Below are 15,813 nucleotides of genomic sequence, written 5' to 3'. Positions count from 1 at the left end.
CGCCTTTAGGAAGCCCTGTGGAGGAAGTCAGGGATCGATCGGCAAATGTTTCTGCTTGTCTCAGTGATCTATAGCGTGCCCTACCAGTGTGGAAAGTTCATGTGTTGAGTCAATAAATACATGGATACTGAGAAAGTCTTCCGAGTAATTGTAAATACTGGGGTCCTTTCACCATAACCCACATTTTTTTTCCAGTGCTTCTAAAATTGCATTTTTCGCTTATCTAAAGTCCTTTACAAAACAAATATTCTCCATCAAAGATTGTGCTTTCAATTTCTACAGTAATTAGCAGAGGTTTCTGCTCTGACTGCCACATTGCCTGGAGCCTCTGACTTTCTGCTGCTCAGTTCTGCTGCATTGTTCCAACAGAAATTGGAGCAGGAGTCAAAGATCAGGGAATTTACTGTCTGAGGATGACCGGCTGAACAAGAGGCGATTCCTGCCTTCCAATTTATTTTGCATTGTTTGATGTGAATAAAAGTCAAATTAGAATGCATTTTTCCGCATTTTTTTTCAACACAAAAGCTTCCTGTCTTGAGTTGTTAAACGACTCGTTGAATAGAGCAAAGGGACCCAGTGTCCTGACCAACAATTCCCCAAATAAAAAAAAAATCGATGGTCGTTTGTGTGACTTCGCCGTGCGCAAATGGGCTGCTGCGTTCACCTACAAATACATGGTCACTCCACTTCACAGTAATATTTTACAATTGCGTTCGCCCATAAAAGTTATTGCACTTTACACTAAAATCCTGTGAAGCACTTTGAAACGTCGTCCCGACGTGGAAGGCCACTGGAGCAAACACAAGGATTCGTCTTTTATTGTTGATAGATTGTCCAATGTTGGCATCAAATTTGCAATGGTTCTCAATAGGTTTTTGTTCAAATTCTCAATGCCAGGGTGATTCCCACCCAAGCAAGTTTCAGGTTGCCTCGAGTCAGGGAGTGACATAATTCCAGCCCACACAACCCCCAACCCCCCAATTCTTCATTAATTTCTTAATTAAGAAATATCGCAAAATTGAGGCCAGTGTCTATATCCCAAAGCTTCCCTTCAGATCCAGGTCAAGCTCATGTCACAGAACACGAAACACTCGGATGATCATTAAGTCTCTGTGGCCCCAATGAAACAATAAAAATAAAAGAATCGAGATTTTGCTGGACTGGACAAGTATGAGCAAACTTAAATTGTGAGGTCTGAATCCATTATTTTCCCCCAACGTTATTAAATCTACTGATGACAGAATCCTGGGGGGGAAACTCACACATTCAGAGATGTTCCTGGGGGACATCAGGAAAGAGCGGACAGGTTGAAACTTTTCTCTGTGGAGTTGAGGTGATTGAGAGGTGACCTGATAGAGGGGTTGGACGATTATAGTAATAATAATAATCCTTGCACTTGATATAGCGCCTTATCATGTCGTTGAGACGTCTCAAAGCGCTTCACAGACTGTACTGTAAAATGGATTGACTGTATATTTTGTGGGCAAAATGCGGCAGCCAATTGCACAGAGCAGCGTCCCACAAACAGTTGTGGATTGAGTGACAAAATTATTATTATTATTTTAATTATTAATTTGAAGGAAAGCGATCTGCCAATCGACTAATAACCGGGAATTCCTACTTACTATTAGGTAAACAGAGGAATGTGTCTGAAGTCAGAAAAATTGCCTAAGGTTTCGCCCAGTGGAGTATAAACACTGCATGGACCAGTTGGACCAAATGGCTTACATCACTCTATATAACTTTACGTAATTAGTAGGTGACAGTAGGAGACCTAAGATCTGCTTAGATTTCAGGTTCCGCTTGTGTCCATTCACAATTAGGTAAGCAGGATGTGTCCCTCAGGGAGAGAGTGCAGTTCCATTCCCAGACAGGGAAATTTCCATAAGTTGGTGGAACTTAGTCTGAGTTCGAATACGCTTAAGCATGCAGATGGGTTTTCGAACGTGTCGGACACGGACCTGACCAAAACAAGCTCTTCCCCTACAAACACACACACACACACACACACTCACACACACACACACGCGCGCGCCCTGTTAATGACCTGTTAGAAAATCCCAATTATAAGGTTCTTAGATGGTTAGTGCTTTCAACGTGACGGCATTGTAAAACACCATTGGAATAAAGACGTGTTTACCAGACTGAATAATAAGGTGTTAAAGTACAACTAAGTATCAGATTTAGATGAATTTCTGTGCAAACTTCATTTTCTGCACCATGTAATTTGGTAGTTAAATGGAATCATGTGCTTTCAGTTCAACAATACAGTGGATTTTCATATTGCAGATTTAAATTAGAATGACTGCACTTTGGGATTCATTATAATAATAATCCGAGCATTTGACTACCTTTCACATGGGGAGGATGTCTAAAAGCGCTTCACGGGATATATTGTAAAGTGCAGTAACTGTGTATTTCATGAGCAAACGCAATTATAAAATTAATGGTGTACAGTCACTGTCTGTTTCCTCACTAAAAACACAGCAGTGGTGTTTGTGATAAGGTGTGACTGACGGCAACACTTAGTGGGGTGAAAACCAAGAAAAATCCCCTGAAGTGAGGGATCTAGAGATTGGAAGATTGTTCTTTTGCATTTTAAGGAGAACAGATCGCAAGAGACAGGAGGTGAATTGCCTCCTTCACAGAGATCTGGATTGGGAGTCAGGTTGGGAAGTGCAATGGGAAGCTTTTGGGGTCGGCACAGCCTGGGATGTGGAGGAGAGGAGCCAGGGTTGGTTAGCGGAGCCATGGAGAGAGGTCACTTCTCTTTTTTTGGTGACTGTGTGGAATCAGGCAAGATAAGATAGGGTGGGCTCCATTGCTGCATGGAGGTCCCTCCAACCCTCACCAAGAAACTGAGCAGTTACTGCAGCGGTCGAAGGGCAATTTCAGGACAGACTCCAGGAAGTATTTTCTTTTTTACCTGGAGGGTAATTAACGACTGGAACAAGTTGCCAAGTAGGGTGGCTGAGGCCAGGACACTGGGACTCATTTAAAAAAACAAACAGCTGAATGGGGGGATGGAATGAGATCAGATACGGCAAATAACGCTATTCCTGATCGGAATAACGAGTTCTAAAAATTGGATTCGCACAATTCTGTCCAGACAAAAAAAAACAGATCCAACCCCCGTGGGTAGGAGCAAAGTCCTATCCACGTGAAAGAAACTATAACGATAGAAATTGCATAAAATAAGAGTTCACATTATTTCACATCAAACTTTGCATTCCTGATTTTTTTTTGCCGTCTTCTTATTTTTTCTTAAAAAAAAGGAATAATTAATACTTATCGATCAACCGAAGAGGAGATGTTTCAGAACATTCTTTACCCCCATTGGCCAACCCATCATTTAACATCCTCGGGGCTACCAAGCTTGTGCGTTGCCACGGTTCCCGAAATGGTGGCAGTGAAGGGAAATGGAGTACAATTTGGCGCTAATCATCTCGCCTACTTTCTAGCCTTTCGTCCTGTCGCTCGCCTAACGTTTTCCAAAAGGGGGATCAAGCCCTTTGGAGGAATGGCCTTGCCTTGTTCCCTCTCCAGGCTTCTTTCCCTGTTTCCTGCCTCTCTCATAAGAACACAAGAATTTGCTCGGCGAAAGAAGACCAAGGTCCATCCAGTTCTCCTTGCCTTCCACCATCGTGGTAGTCGCATTTCATCTCTCTCTCTCTTTTTTCTCCCCCACCTCCCTCTCCATCTCCCTCTCCCTCTTCCCCTCCGCTCCTGTGTTTCGTGGACACCTGCAATTTTCACAAACAAAAAAATAGGGGTTTACGCCGAGCAGAAAGTTTAACGTAAAAACCGGCGGTTCATTTTGTCGCTAAAGGTGTCCGTTCGACTGCCGCCATCTTTATCGGGTTGAAGCCCTGTCGCTCGGCCTGGAGATGTGCGTGGAGCCCCGCCGAGCTTTCCCTTTCCCTCTCCCCCCCTCCTCCTCCTCCTCTGTGAAAAGTCTGGTTCCTCAGGAACTGTGCGGGGGCCTTCTCGTAATTCCACTGCGTGGAGCAGGTGGACTCATCCTCCACCACATAGTCCTCGTGAACCAGTATCGGCGTGGAGCCGCCTCTCCTCCGCTTGGAGCTGTCATCGTGAGGCGCGATGGAATATTCCAGAAAAGAGTGGCCGCTGCCCGGGTTGGCCCCCAGCGAGGACCTGTAATGGCGGCTGGGGGGCGGGTGCTCAAGGTTCTCCCTCGCCCCGTGTGAGTAATAGTGGTTCTCCATCACCAGCTCGTTGTCGTCCTGCTCCCACTGTGGGGAATGGCGGGAGGTGGGGACTGCCCTGATCCCGGCCAGGTGGTGATGATGGGCAGCCATTGCCGCGGGTTCCACCAGGATCATAGGCCCCGTCACCATCTGCTGCTCCCCCCTGAGGCCCGCGGAGGAGATCAGGCTCTGCTCCCAGTCCAGGCCACCCAGCACCACCATCCCCCCCGCCGCGCTGCGTTTCTGCTGCAGAGGGGTCTGCTCGGGCGTGGGCAGAGCGGCAGAGTCCAGGTGGTGTTGGCTGGTCCTGATCAGTTGGTTCTTGGGCCAGCCGTTCTGCATCAGGGGTGCCAGGAGGGTCTCGGACTGCCCCCCGGCCCTGCGCGGCTCCACCATGCCCCCCAGCTTGCTGACACTGACCACCGACTCGCTGTGAGCCAGGATGGTCTCCTTGTCTTTCCTGCGCGCTGTGTCCTTTTTGTCCCGGTGGCCGATGAACCAGCACACGCTGAAGCCCGAGACCACCGCCCCGATCACGAAGGCGGCGATGGCCGACACCACCAGCAGGTTGACGGACACCAGGCCATTCGGTTCCTCGACGAAGCTCTCGTGGAACAAGCCTGCAGCCGGCAGAGAGAGATTCGCAAATTTATTGGCCATAAACGTTTGGGGCCCAGTTTTGCACTGTTCGATAATCCTCCGTTACCAATCTGTCCGCTCCCTCCGCTCGGCAGGCGCTGGCCTCTTGAACTCCACCCCGGAGTCCCTCTGCCTCACTACATCCCTTGCCTCCTTCAAGGCCCGTCTCAAAACCTTCCTCTTTGACCACTCCTTCAGCCACCACCTTCCCACCAACCCCTCTTCCCCTCCACCCCACTCTGGTCCCAACCCCCAGCTCGGGTGCAAATCCTTCACTGCCAGCGCTTTGGGATGTCCTCCCGGACGTGAAAGGTGCTAAATAAATGCAACACTTATCGCACTGTTAGTCTCAAAGCGCTTCACAGGATTTAATGTATAGTGAGTGCAGTGACTGCGCCGCAGCTAATTGGCACAAAGCCTCAAAGTGAGTGACAGGTTTCACCAAGCTTGACCAGGGAACTGGGGGAGAGAGAAACTCCCTTCTCTTTTCAAGTCGTGCCACAGGACGCTTAACATCCACCTGAACGGGTAGACTATGTATTGGACCATCAGCGTCCCGTTGGAGCGGGAGCCCAGGCTGTGAGCTCAGAGATCCCGACGTGGGGCTTGAACCTGCAGCCTTCTGACTCGGAGGAGAGAGAGCGCGCCTGGAAACCAACACTGTTTCGTACTAAGGGTTTAGTTTCTAAATCATCAAATCTGCTTAAGGATATCTTAGAACTTCACTAACTGGATGTTCTTGTGGATAAATCTATTAAGAAAGACTGCCATTTAGACCCCAATTAAAGTCTATTGACCCATTGAGGAGATAGATAACAGTGTGTGTGGGACACCTTCCAATTATCCTCATTCATGATTACCAGGGCTCACTATTAGTTAAGACAAAATTGATTTTTAAATACCAAACGAACACAGGACGGATGTGCACTTTACAATGCTTTAGCAGTTTGAAATGTTTCAGGGCTTCATGGGGTAATTATTGTGCAGCATTGCACAGCTCTGTAATAATAATCCTTACATTTGATATGGTGCCTTATCACGTCTTCAAGACATCTCAAAGGGCTTCACAGAATATACCGTAAAGGGAATTGACTGTATGTTTTGTGGGTGAAACTTGGCAACCAATTGCGCACAGCAGTGAATGTATTGTAAAGTATAGTCACTATTTGGTTAAGGGTTCAATTGCAATCTCTCGCTTGTGGAGTGGATGAAAAGGAAAATAATAGACAAGATCATTTTTTTTAAAAAACACACTCACCTTCGCAGTCCCCCAGATGGGTGGTGTTTCCGTACTCCACGTCCTGTTCAAAAGGCAGGCTGTGCGAGACAAAAGACTCATCAGTTTACAGGTAAGAACATGAGAACGTAAGAATTTGCTGGCGAAAGAAGACCAAGGTCCATCTAGTTTGCCTTCCACCATCCTGGCAGTCGCTTGACATGTCCCAAACTTTAGACTGTTCCCCAAATATTATTTTCTAGCGGACATCTATTCAAGTTGTTCTTCAAACAAACAAACGGTTTACTGCAACAACAACGAAATTACATTTGTAAAGCGCCTTTCATGTCGGGAGGACGTCCCAAGGCGCTGAACAGTCAGGGATCAGGACCCGAGCGTGGGGGTGGGGGTGAGGGTGGGGGGGAGCAGGGTTGGGGTGAGGGAGGGCAGAGGGGGTAGGAGGGCGGCTGAAGGCACGGTCGAAAGGGAGGGCCTTGAGTCGTGCCTTGAAGGAGGCGAGAGAGGGAACGAGGTGAAGGGATTGTGGGATGGAAAAGAATTCGGCAACATCTGATGGACTAGCTATTTGCATTATTTTCTGATTAAAACTTTGAGACGTTTCAAAGCGCTTCACAGAATATACTGTAAAATAAATTGACTGTATATTTTGTGGGCGACACGTGGCAGCAAATTGCAGACGGCAGCGTCCCACAAACAGTCGTGGATTGAGTAACCAAATTATATATTTTTGTTGAAGGGATTATTACCCCTGGAAAACGATTCGCCACTTGACTAACAACCGGTTGGGTTCCTACTTACAGCTAGGTACGTAACAGAGGAGCGCGGAGTAAGGAAACTTGCCCAACGTTTCGCCCTGGAATCGAACCCAGGTCCTCTAACCGTTAAGCTAATGGAGTATACTGAAGAGGCGTTAAAAACTCCTTTCCATTTGTCGGCAGTGTGTGCGCGGAGGTGTAAATCAGGCCCCACTTTACTGGGGCTGTCATGAATCTACCTGGTTCCGGGTTCCAAGTAGGCACATGTCCCGTCTCCGACCCAACCGCAGTAGGGGTCCTGGGTGCCAATGCAGCTCCTTGAGAGACAAGATTTAAGACCAACTATTAGGAAATAAACAAGTCTGAAGCAGTCATTTCTTAAAGTTCCCCAACTTTCTTCCCTCCTCACACCCTCCAGACCCTGATTAAGATGGATTACAGTTCCCAATAGCATTAATCTCCCCCCCCCCCCACCCTGGTCACCCTTTTTCCTCATGCAACCAGATTCTCTGCCCAGGTGGCAATTTCTTACACAGCCAGTAGGGGGCAGTGCCAGCCTCACCAACACTCCCCATCCACCCACCACACCCCCCCCACCCCAACCCCCTCCCAGAGCTGGAGATGTGAGATACAGAAGTCTGACTGACGTTGCTGTTCATTGACTGGGGATGAGGTCATTGTTGACGGACACTTTCCGAGAGAGAGAGAGAGAGAGAGGGGGAGAGAGAGACATTTTCTGCAGAGAGGACGCCCATTCAGTCAGTCGCGCTCTCGTGCTCTTGATTTAGAAAGTAGTGGTTCAACCCCCATGTCAGGAATTCAGTCTGGGCTGATACTCCAATACAGAGTAGGGGGAGCGCTATATGGTTAGTGGTGCCGTCCTTCAGATGAGACATTAAACCGAGGTCCGCTTGTCCAGTTGGATGTTAAAGATCCCGAGACAGTTATTCAAAAAGAGAAGGCAGTTTCTCTGTCCCGGTATCCTTGCCAACAATCCCTCAGATAAACAGGTCCATTCACTTCATGGCTGTTTTTTTTTAGGGTGGGGGGTGGATGTTGTGTGCAAATCGAACGCCTCGTTTTCCTACAGAATACTCAGTCGCTGCTCTGCAGTAAATTCCTGTGCAGCGCTTCGAGACATCTCGACGACGTGATAAGGCGCTGGATCAACTATAAGCATTATTATGATAAATCCAATTCCCACTTTGCACTGTATTTTTCCAATTGAGATAATGGGATAAAACGGTCTGTAAGTTCACTCACACCGACGCTCTTATGTGATGATTGACAGCATTGGCTCACACGAATGCAAGGCTCCGCTGACAATTCAGCGAGGGGTGCTTGACATCTCTCAATCAGTGGCAGATCCCAGCCCTGAGCTCAATAACGTCACCTCATTGTTTTGTCAGCGGACGACTTGTTCCTTCCAATTTCATTAATAAATTCTAAATTAAATTCTGGCCTGCCAGGGCTACTGGGAGCTGCCTTCATCGATCAGGATTTATGTTACTGACTATCCTTACTTCAGTTCTGTCGGAATATGATTTAAGCTCCCGTCTCCGAGGTGAAAAGGCAGTCTCTCTCTGTCTCAGGTCTGTTATGGGAGCGCTTTATGTGTTGCTTAAAGCATATTCTTTCACAGTACGTTCCGTTTAATTAATTTAATTCACATTAAATCCCACCAACCCGGATTTCTTCCCACCTCTGAGCCACCAGGGCTCAGGTCTAGCGAAGACTGAAACCCACCCTCGCATCTTATTTGCTGTGAGGGTCCCTGTGCGAGAGGAGTCTGAGCCCAGTCGCCAGTGGTTGTGGGGCTCAGCACAAACCTGACCTGGATTCAGCACCAAATTGTCAATCTCGCTCCGAGAGGCCACGGGATGGCAGATACGGGTGACGGAGAATGTCAGACTAGTGCAGCAGGGGGCACTCTTCTGAGGCTGGTGCTGTGGCCAGGCATTGGGATTAACTAGAGGAGCTTTATCTTATCCTAACCCATCCCATTTTGAAATAACCCCAACAAATGACATTTACACGGTGCCTTTCACATCAGGAGGGCGTCCGGAGGCGCTGGACAGTCAGGGATCCGCACCCGAGCTGGTGGTTGGGATCAGGAACGGTGGAGGGTGGGGATGATAGGGATAGGAGGGTGATCGAAGCTGCAGTCAAAGAGGAGGGTCTTGAGATGGGTTCTGAAGGATGCGGGGGGGTGGTGGGGGGAGCAAAACAGACCAGGGAAATGCCCGAAGCTATCGCCGGATTCTGTAGTCCACAACAAACGTCGCTAACTTCGATGAGCACAAAATTATCTGCTTTGGGGACGTCGTCCTGACGTGAAAGGCGCTATATAAATATAAATTGTATTGTAGACTTCATCACCAAACAAAAAGCGAGCAGCTTAAACAAGGGGTTACAGTGGGGCTTGTTGTTCTCCCAACGCGTGCATTTCCGCATCTCAATTAAACACTTCTCCTGATCTCTGCAGCTTTTGTTTTAAATTTCTTTCCCATTTGTTTTACATCGGTCCTCACCGATTTTACCCTCCAATCCCTTTTCGAGACAAACCTAGCGCAAGCAACACATCCCCGAGGCCACTGTGGGGGGAGGAGGGGAGGGAGGGAGGAGGGTGGGGTCGGGTGCATCGATATGCAGCACAGGAAAAGCATTAAAAATGTGTCAAATTTCGTTCGCTCCGCACTGTGTTTCAATTGATTGAATTTCAATCCACTTTTGCTGCTGAATACGGCATTTCTTCCTTTCTCTGTAAAATGACACTGAATGAATGTTGAGCCTGCGATGGCCTTTGGTGAGTGGGCGATACATATATCATTGTGACGACTGACTCTCTGAACAAAACGCCAGGCCCTAATTTGCCCAGAGTTAGAGTTATCGGGGGTGTGGGGGGGTGGGGGTGGGAGAGGGGGCTGGGGGTGAAGTGATAAACAAGGTCCCAGGTTTCAGTGCAGACCTGTCCTGGTGATTAGCCGGAGCAGCAAATAAATAATTAGCCCTTGTATTTGATGTAGAACTTTATCATGTAGTCAAAATGTCTCCAAATGCAGTGACTGTCCATTTTGTAGGTGAATGCAGCAGCTAATTTGCCACAGCAATGTTCCTGAGCCGGGCTGACACACACTGAGCCGGGCTGACACACACTGAGCCGGGCTGACGCACACAGAGCCGGGCTGACGCACACCGAGCCGGGCTGACACACACTGAGCCGGGCTGACACACACTGAGCCGGGCTGACACACACTGAGCCGGGCTGACACACACTGAGCCGGGCTGACACACACTGAGCCGGGCTGACACACACTGAGCCGGGCTGACACACACTGAGCCGGGCTGACACACACTGAGCCGGGCTGACACACACTGAGCCGGGTTGACCCACACTGAGCCGAGCTGACCCACACTGAGCCGGGCTGACACACACTGAGCCGGGCTGACACACACTGAGCCGGGCTGACACACACTGAGCCGCGCTGACACACACTGAGCCGGGCTGACACACACTGAGCCGGGATGACACACACACTGAGCCGGGCTGACACACACTGAGCCGGGCTGACACACACTGAGCCGGGCTGACACACACTGAGCCGGGCTGACACACACTGAGCCGGGATGACACTGGACTGGACTGACATACACTGAGCCGGGCTGACACACACTGAGCTGGGCTGACCTACACTGAGTGAGCCCGGCTGACACTCTTGGCCTGGAATTGTGTGCGTGTGTCTGTGTGTCTGCGCGTATGTGCGCATGTGTTGGACTCACTTCATGCATGTGGCGTGTTGCTCGCAGTGGGAGTATGTTACACGCATGACGCAGGAGGAAAAGGCGACGAGGAGAGTCCCGCTGGTCTTGTCCAGCTCCAGCCCCACGATCTTTCTGTTCTCCCGGCCATCACTGTCACACCTGGAACAGAGAGGAGGTCGCTAAAGAAACCTAGTCAATGTGGACAAAACCCCTCCATCCCTCCCTCGCTCATTCTCCCCTCTCTTCTTCCCCTCCTCACTCATTCTCACTCTCCCCCTCCCTCGCTCTCCTTCGTCCTCTCTCTCCCTCCCTCCCTCCCTCCCACTCACCCCTCGCTCACTCTCATTCTCTCCTCTCCCTGACTCTCCTCACCCACCCTCCCCCTATGAGCTTCTGTTAATTGCCTCTGCACACAAGGGAAAACTCAACAGTCCCCTTGCGTCCACCTGCAGGTATTAGCCTCGACACTGAGGACAGGACAGGACAACTCGATCACAGGCCTGGAGATCCCAGCTGACCTCCAACGCCTCAGAGTGGGAGGAACAGCAGAAGAGACAGGTTGGGCGGGGGAAGCCTGGCTGAGGTCCTCAGCTCCCTGTTGTTTCTGTTGTTGGTGCCTTCATCTCAGAATAAACCCGCCTTGTCCATTTGCCATTAACACATCCTTTTCCTCTGGACTGCAGCGACTGCCTTCCGTGACACTGTAGCCTTTGCCTTGTTAAGACATTTCGTTGGGAATCTCGCCCTCCCTTCTCCCTCTCCGTGCGCCTAAAATCCAGCTCCTCAGAGCAGATTGATTTGCATTCAATTGATCCTTATCAGAATTTGAGAGCCTTTCATCATAGCTCCTTTTAACCTGCGGAGCTGTAATGAAAATAACCTCTGCTCTCCCTATCCATCCTGGTAATTCTTGGAGCTGAGCCCAGGCATAATTTTTCAGCTCTATCCACCATATCTATATTCCTCTGTCGCTGCACACAGTAAATCCAGATGCTATTTTGCAGTTTGCAATTGTACATTATTTGATTTTTTTTGATCTACATCCAAAAATTCTGTTTGCCAGTTTTGTGCTAAGGTTTTTCTCCGCTCTCCTGAGCCTGGTGACTCAGGCAAGGTGGGGAGGTGGGGGTGGGGGGAGGACTCCTCCTACGCTCTACAACACTCCTCACCTCCCTCACTCTTCCCTCCTTCCTACACTCAACACTCCCCTCCCTCCTACACGCTACAACACTCCTCACCTCCTTCACTCTTCCCTCCCTCCTACACTCTACAACACTCCTCACCTCCCTGACTCTTCCCTCCCTCCAACACTCTACAACACTCCTCACCTCCCTCACTCTTCCCTTCCTCCTGTTGTCCGATCATTAAACTACAAGTTTGTCTGCTACCTGACTCATCTTGTCTACTTCCCCTCTCTTTCCAACTCTGGTTTTGTCCTGCAATGTTACGCATGGACCCAGAGCTGTCAACGCATAAAGCTCTATCTGTATTCAAGACAAGAACAAAGCATCACATACATTTCCGGGTTGTAGGCATCAAAGTCTTCGATAAACAGGCTCCGATTCACCATATTCATGCTCGCTGTGGGTCTGATGAGGAACTTGAGGATAGTGCCAGTTTCTGAGCCTAGGAAGACCACTGTGTGATTCCTAAAGGGACCGGCCTCTGTGTCCACCACAATCTTAGTCAATCGATCCCTGGGCAGGAAAGGAAGACAAGCGATCCATTATAGAGGCGAAAGCCAACATGATTCCTGGCATCAACACATCAATGGACCTCCCTCCCTCCCTCCCCCCTCACCCCCCCCCCCCCCCGCTCAGTATAACAAAGCCCCAAACCTCCGGAACTCCCTGGCCTCAATCCCTCCATCTCGCCCACTCTTTGCCCATCTTCAGATCACACTGGATACTTTCCTCTTGGACTGTGCCTACGGTCACCTCCCCTTTCTTTCTGACGCGGGGGCCAAACCCCACCACCGTTAAGCGTTCCGAGATGCTGTTTTCTTCGTTAAACACCATTTGCTCAGAGCCGCGAGGCGTCGCCCTATGTGAGGGGCACTCTATAAACATAAGTCGTTCCCACGATCACACGATTCATTTGGTTGACACTCGCACGTGATGGGACACCTCACAATACAACCCCAGAGGAGGGATGCCATCGACAGTGGATCCAGGGCTTAGATTCTTCCCAAATCCCAGTAACATATGTGGAAAATATTCATGTGAAACCAGAAGCCATAACATGTAATATTCTGTGGAGTGAATGCAGTCAACACAACAACGACTGAATCTGTAATTAGTGTTTGGCTGTTGGAAATTTGCCACATTTACTTCCAACTGAATAAACACGAAAGTGTTTCACATCAGTCAGAACTTCACAAACAACAACTTGTGTTAACGCAGTGGCCTTCACGTGGGGTAGCGTCTCGGAGCCCTGCACGGTGGCAGGACTGAGCCGAGCGAGGAAGAGGTGACCGACCGTAAGCGCAGTCGAAGAAGTGGGTTTTCATAGAATCGCAGAATCATACAGCACAGAAGGAGGCCCATCGTGTCTGTGTTTGCTCTTTGAAAAGAGCTTCCAAATCAATCCCACTCCCCTCACGCTCTACCCCTAGCCTTGCAAACTTGTCCTCCCCAAGTATTAAAGCGTGTTTTAAAGATAGATAATTTCTGTCACACGTGGAAACCCATCACCGTTATTTATGAGAATCCAAACCAAACTGAGATTTCCATGCATCCCACCTACACATGGAAATCCCAAAGAAAGATAAAACGTGGGGGTGGTAGTGATGATGGGGTGGGGTTTGGAGAGATTGAGACAGGAAGTTCCTGAGGAAAGGGACATATGGGGGGAATGCGAGGGGAATTTGGAGAACGATGCATTGCAATGGGTTGACACAGTGACCTCTAGGCTCTGGGTTCAAATACAGCCCTGAATGAGGGGATGAAAGTCTTCTAGGTCAGCGAGGGTCCCTATAGCCAGTCACAGTGAAACGCTTTGAGGACGTGATGAGACTACATCAAATGCAAGGATTATTTTTAGTATTATTATGATAAGGACTTGGATGGACAGACCAGTCACTGGGGGCAGGGAATCATCTAGTGTTAACCCTGCGAGCCAAAAGCCCTAATGGATAAGGTGTTCCTGGACAAACAGCGGGAAAGCTTGCCAGAGAGCAACATCAAAGGCAAGCTGTGCGGTTTTAGCTGGTTACTCCAGCAGTTACCTCCAACACATACTCTGGGGTCCCCAAGGCCTTGGCTCTTGCCAACCTGCACCTAATACTTTCCGGAATTAGGCTAAACAGGATGCATCGCTTCATGGAAAGAGTGCACATTCCATTCCAACAATCTATCTCTGGGATTTCCATGTGTGGGCGGAATACATGGAATTCTCAAGTTTGGTTCGGAAACTCTTAAGCAACGGTGATGGGTTTCCGCGTGTGTCAGACGCCCGGCCGAGCATGAAAAAAGCTGATCACGATGTTTTCAGACTTGAATTAAATCCAAGCGCTACATGTCTGGCACTGAGAACAAACTGACTGAATGGACAGCAGAGGTCACTGTTGCTATCTCAGGCCTCAATCACACACTTGTCATTTTTGTGTAATTTTTATTTATAATATTCATCAATATTTCTGTTATCCCAATTTTTCTTGGTGCGGAGCAAGCAGGTGGAGGGAAACTCCCAGATTTTGAGCGATCTTTTTTGATCGGCCCACCTAATTGGACGTTAAACGCTGATAATTAATTTTTCTACGATTTGAAGGAAATTGGAAAATCTGCCAAATTGATGATTTTTACCGATTGAAATCGGAAGCCTATGCCGGCCCGGCTCAGCCGGTAGCGCTCTCGCCCCTGTATTCCGAAGGTGGTGCGTTCAAGCCCCCACGTTAGACCTTTGAGCTATCATAATCTAATATGTCACTGTAGTGCAGCGCTGGGCGGGCGGGGGGTAGGGGGGGGGGGGCTGTTGCATTGTTGGAGGCGCTGTCCTTTGGATGAGATCTTAAATCAAGGTCCAACTGAGAGCTACCACTGCGCCAGATGACCCACAAATTATATAATAATAATCCTTGCATTTGATACAGCGCCTTATCATGTCTTTGAGACGTCTCAAAGTGCTTCACAGGATACACTGTAAAGTGAGTCAGAAGTCAGAAGATTGTGGACGAAACGTGGCAGCCAATTGCGCACAGCAGCGTCCCACAAAGAGTCGTGGATTGAGTAACCAAATTATTATTATTTTATTTTGAAGGAATTATTACCCCCGGAAAAGCGCTCCGCCAATCGACTAACAACCAGGTTCCTACTTACTGTTAGGAAAACAGAGGTGTTTATCCTTATTTATGATTTATTTATTATTTACTATTGTTCGACCGTGCTTACGACCACTTCCCCTTTCCCCCCGGCTCGGAGTCGGGCTCCGCCACTGTTAAGTGCTCTGAGACTCTGTCCTGCATGGAGGGCGCTACAGAAGTGCAAGTTGTTGTTGTTATTATTTATCCAATAAATAATTATTCTTATTGATTGCCTTTGAACCTCACCTTATGGTTGTCTTTATGATCCAGGGCCTGTGGCTGAGTGAAGGCACAGCGCCATCCATCAGGGGGTGAGTCTTCACGAAGTTTAGCATCTCATCGGAAAACCCGTTGGACGAGTTGTAATTTGTCCCCGGTCCTGCACAGCAGCCGGGCCTGTGTGAGAGTGAGAGGAGATAGGTTCTGCCACTCAGTCATAAACTCACCCAAAAAAAAAAGTGTGTGAGCGTGCGAGTGTGAGCGAGTGCGAGAGCGAGTGTGAGAGCGAGTGTGAGAGTGAGCGTGAGAGCGAGCGAGTGCGAGAGCGAGTGTGAGAGCGAGCGAGTGCGAGAGCGAGCGAGTGCGAGAGCGAGCGAGTGCGAGAGCGAGCGTGAGAGCAAGCGAGTGCAAGAGCGAGTGTGAGCGCGAGCGAGTGTGAGAGCGTGTCTATTGTTCTGTCGCCTGTGGTTGGGCGTGTTATTACCTGGGAGATGGTACCAGCTCCTCGGGAACCGGTGTCCAGATGGAGTCGGGGGATTTCTGCTGTTTGAAATGCCTTGTGAAGACGCTGGTGATCTCCTCCATGTCGAAGGCACAGATGGCAGAGCCGGGAATACTGGGGAACGAAACACGCAGCGCCAGGTGGATTAGTCACGTCGCTCACAGCTCTGTCATGGTTTCTTGTGGCAGGTA

The 15,813-nt window shown here is 49.1% G+C and overlaps 1 protein-coding gene across 1 annotated transcript in view; it reads right to left on the bottom strand.

Moving 5' to 3' along the window:
• Positions 1–3,812: 3,812 nt before the first annotated feature.
• sema6bb (sema domain, transmembrane domain (TM), and cytoplasmic domain, (semaphorin) 6Bb) overlaps positions 3,813–15,813 on the bottom strand; it is a 115,264-nt gene continuing 103,263 nt past the window's right edge. The window contains exons 12-18 of the mRNA XM_042342838.1: positions 15,605–15,736; positions 15,148–15,297; positions 12,119–12,298; positions 10,620–10,760; positions 7,079–7,156; positions 6,106–6,164; positions 3,813–4,828 (exon numbers count right to left, since the gene is read on the bottom strand). Coding sequence (XP_042198772.1) covers positions 3,813–4,828; positions 6,106–6,164; positions 7,079–7,156; positions 10,620–10,760; positions 12,119–12,298; positions 15,148–15,297; positions 15,605–15,736 — 1,756 coding nt within the window. The remainder of the gene's footprint in view (positions 4,829–6,105; positions 6,165–7,078; positions 7,157–10,619; positions 10,761–12,118; positions 12,299–15,147; positions 15,298–15,604; positions 15,737–15,813) is intronic.

The sequence above is a fragment of the Callorhinchus milii genome, unplaced genomic scaffold (assembly GCF_018977255.1).
Source record: "Callorhinchus milii isolate IMCB2004 unplaced genomic scaffold, IMCB_Cmil_1.0 Scaffold21, whole genome shotgun sequence".
Lineage (NCBI taxonomy): Eukaryota > Metazoa > Chordata > Chondrichthyes > Chimaeriformes > Callorhinchidae > Callorhinchus > Callorhinchus milii.
Note: the sequence above shows the minus strand (reverse complement) of the source record. Positions and strands in the feature narration are given on the sequence as shown.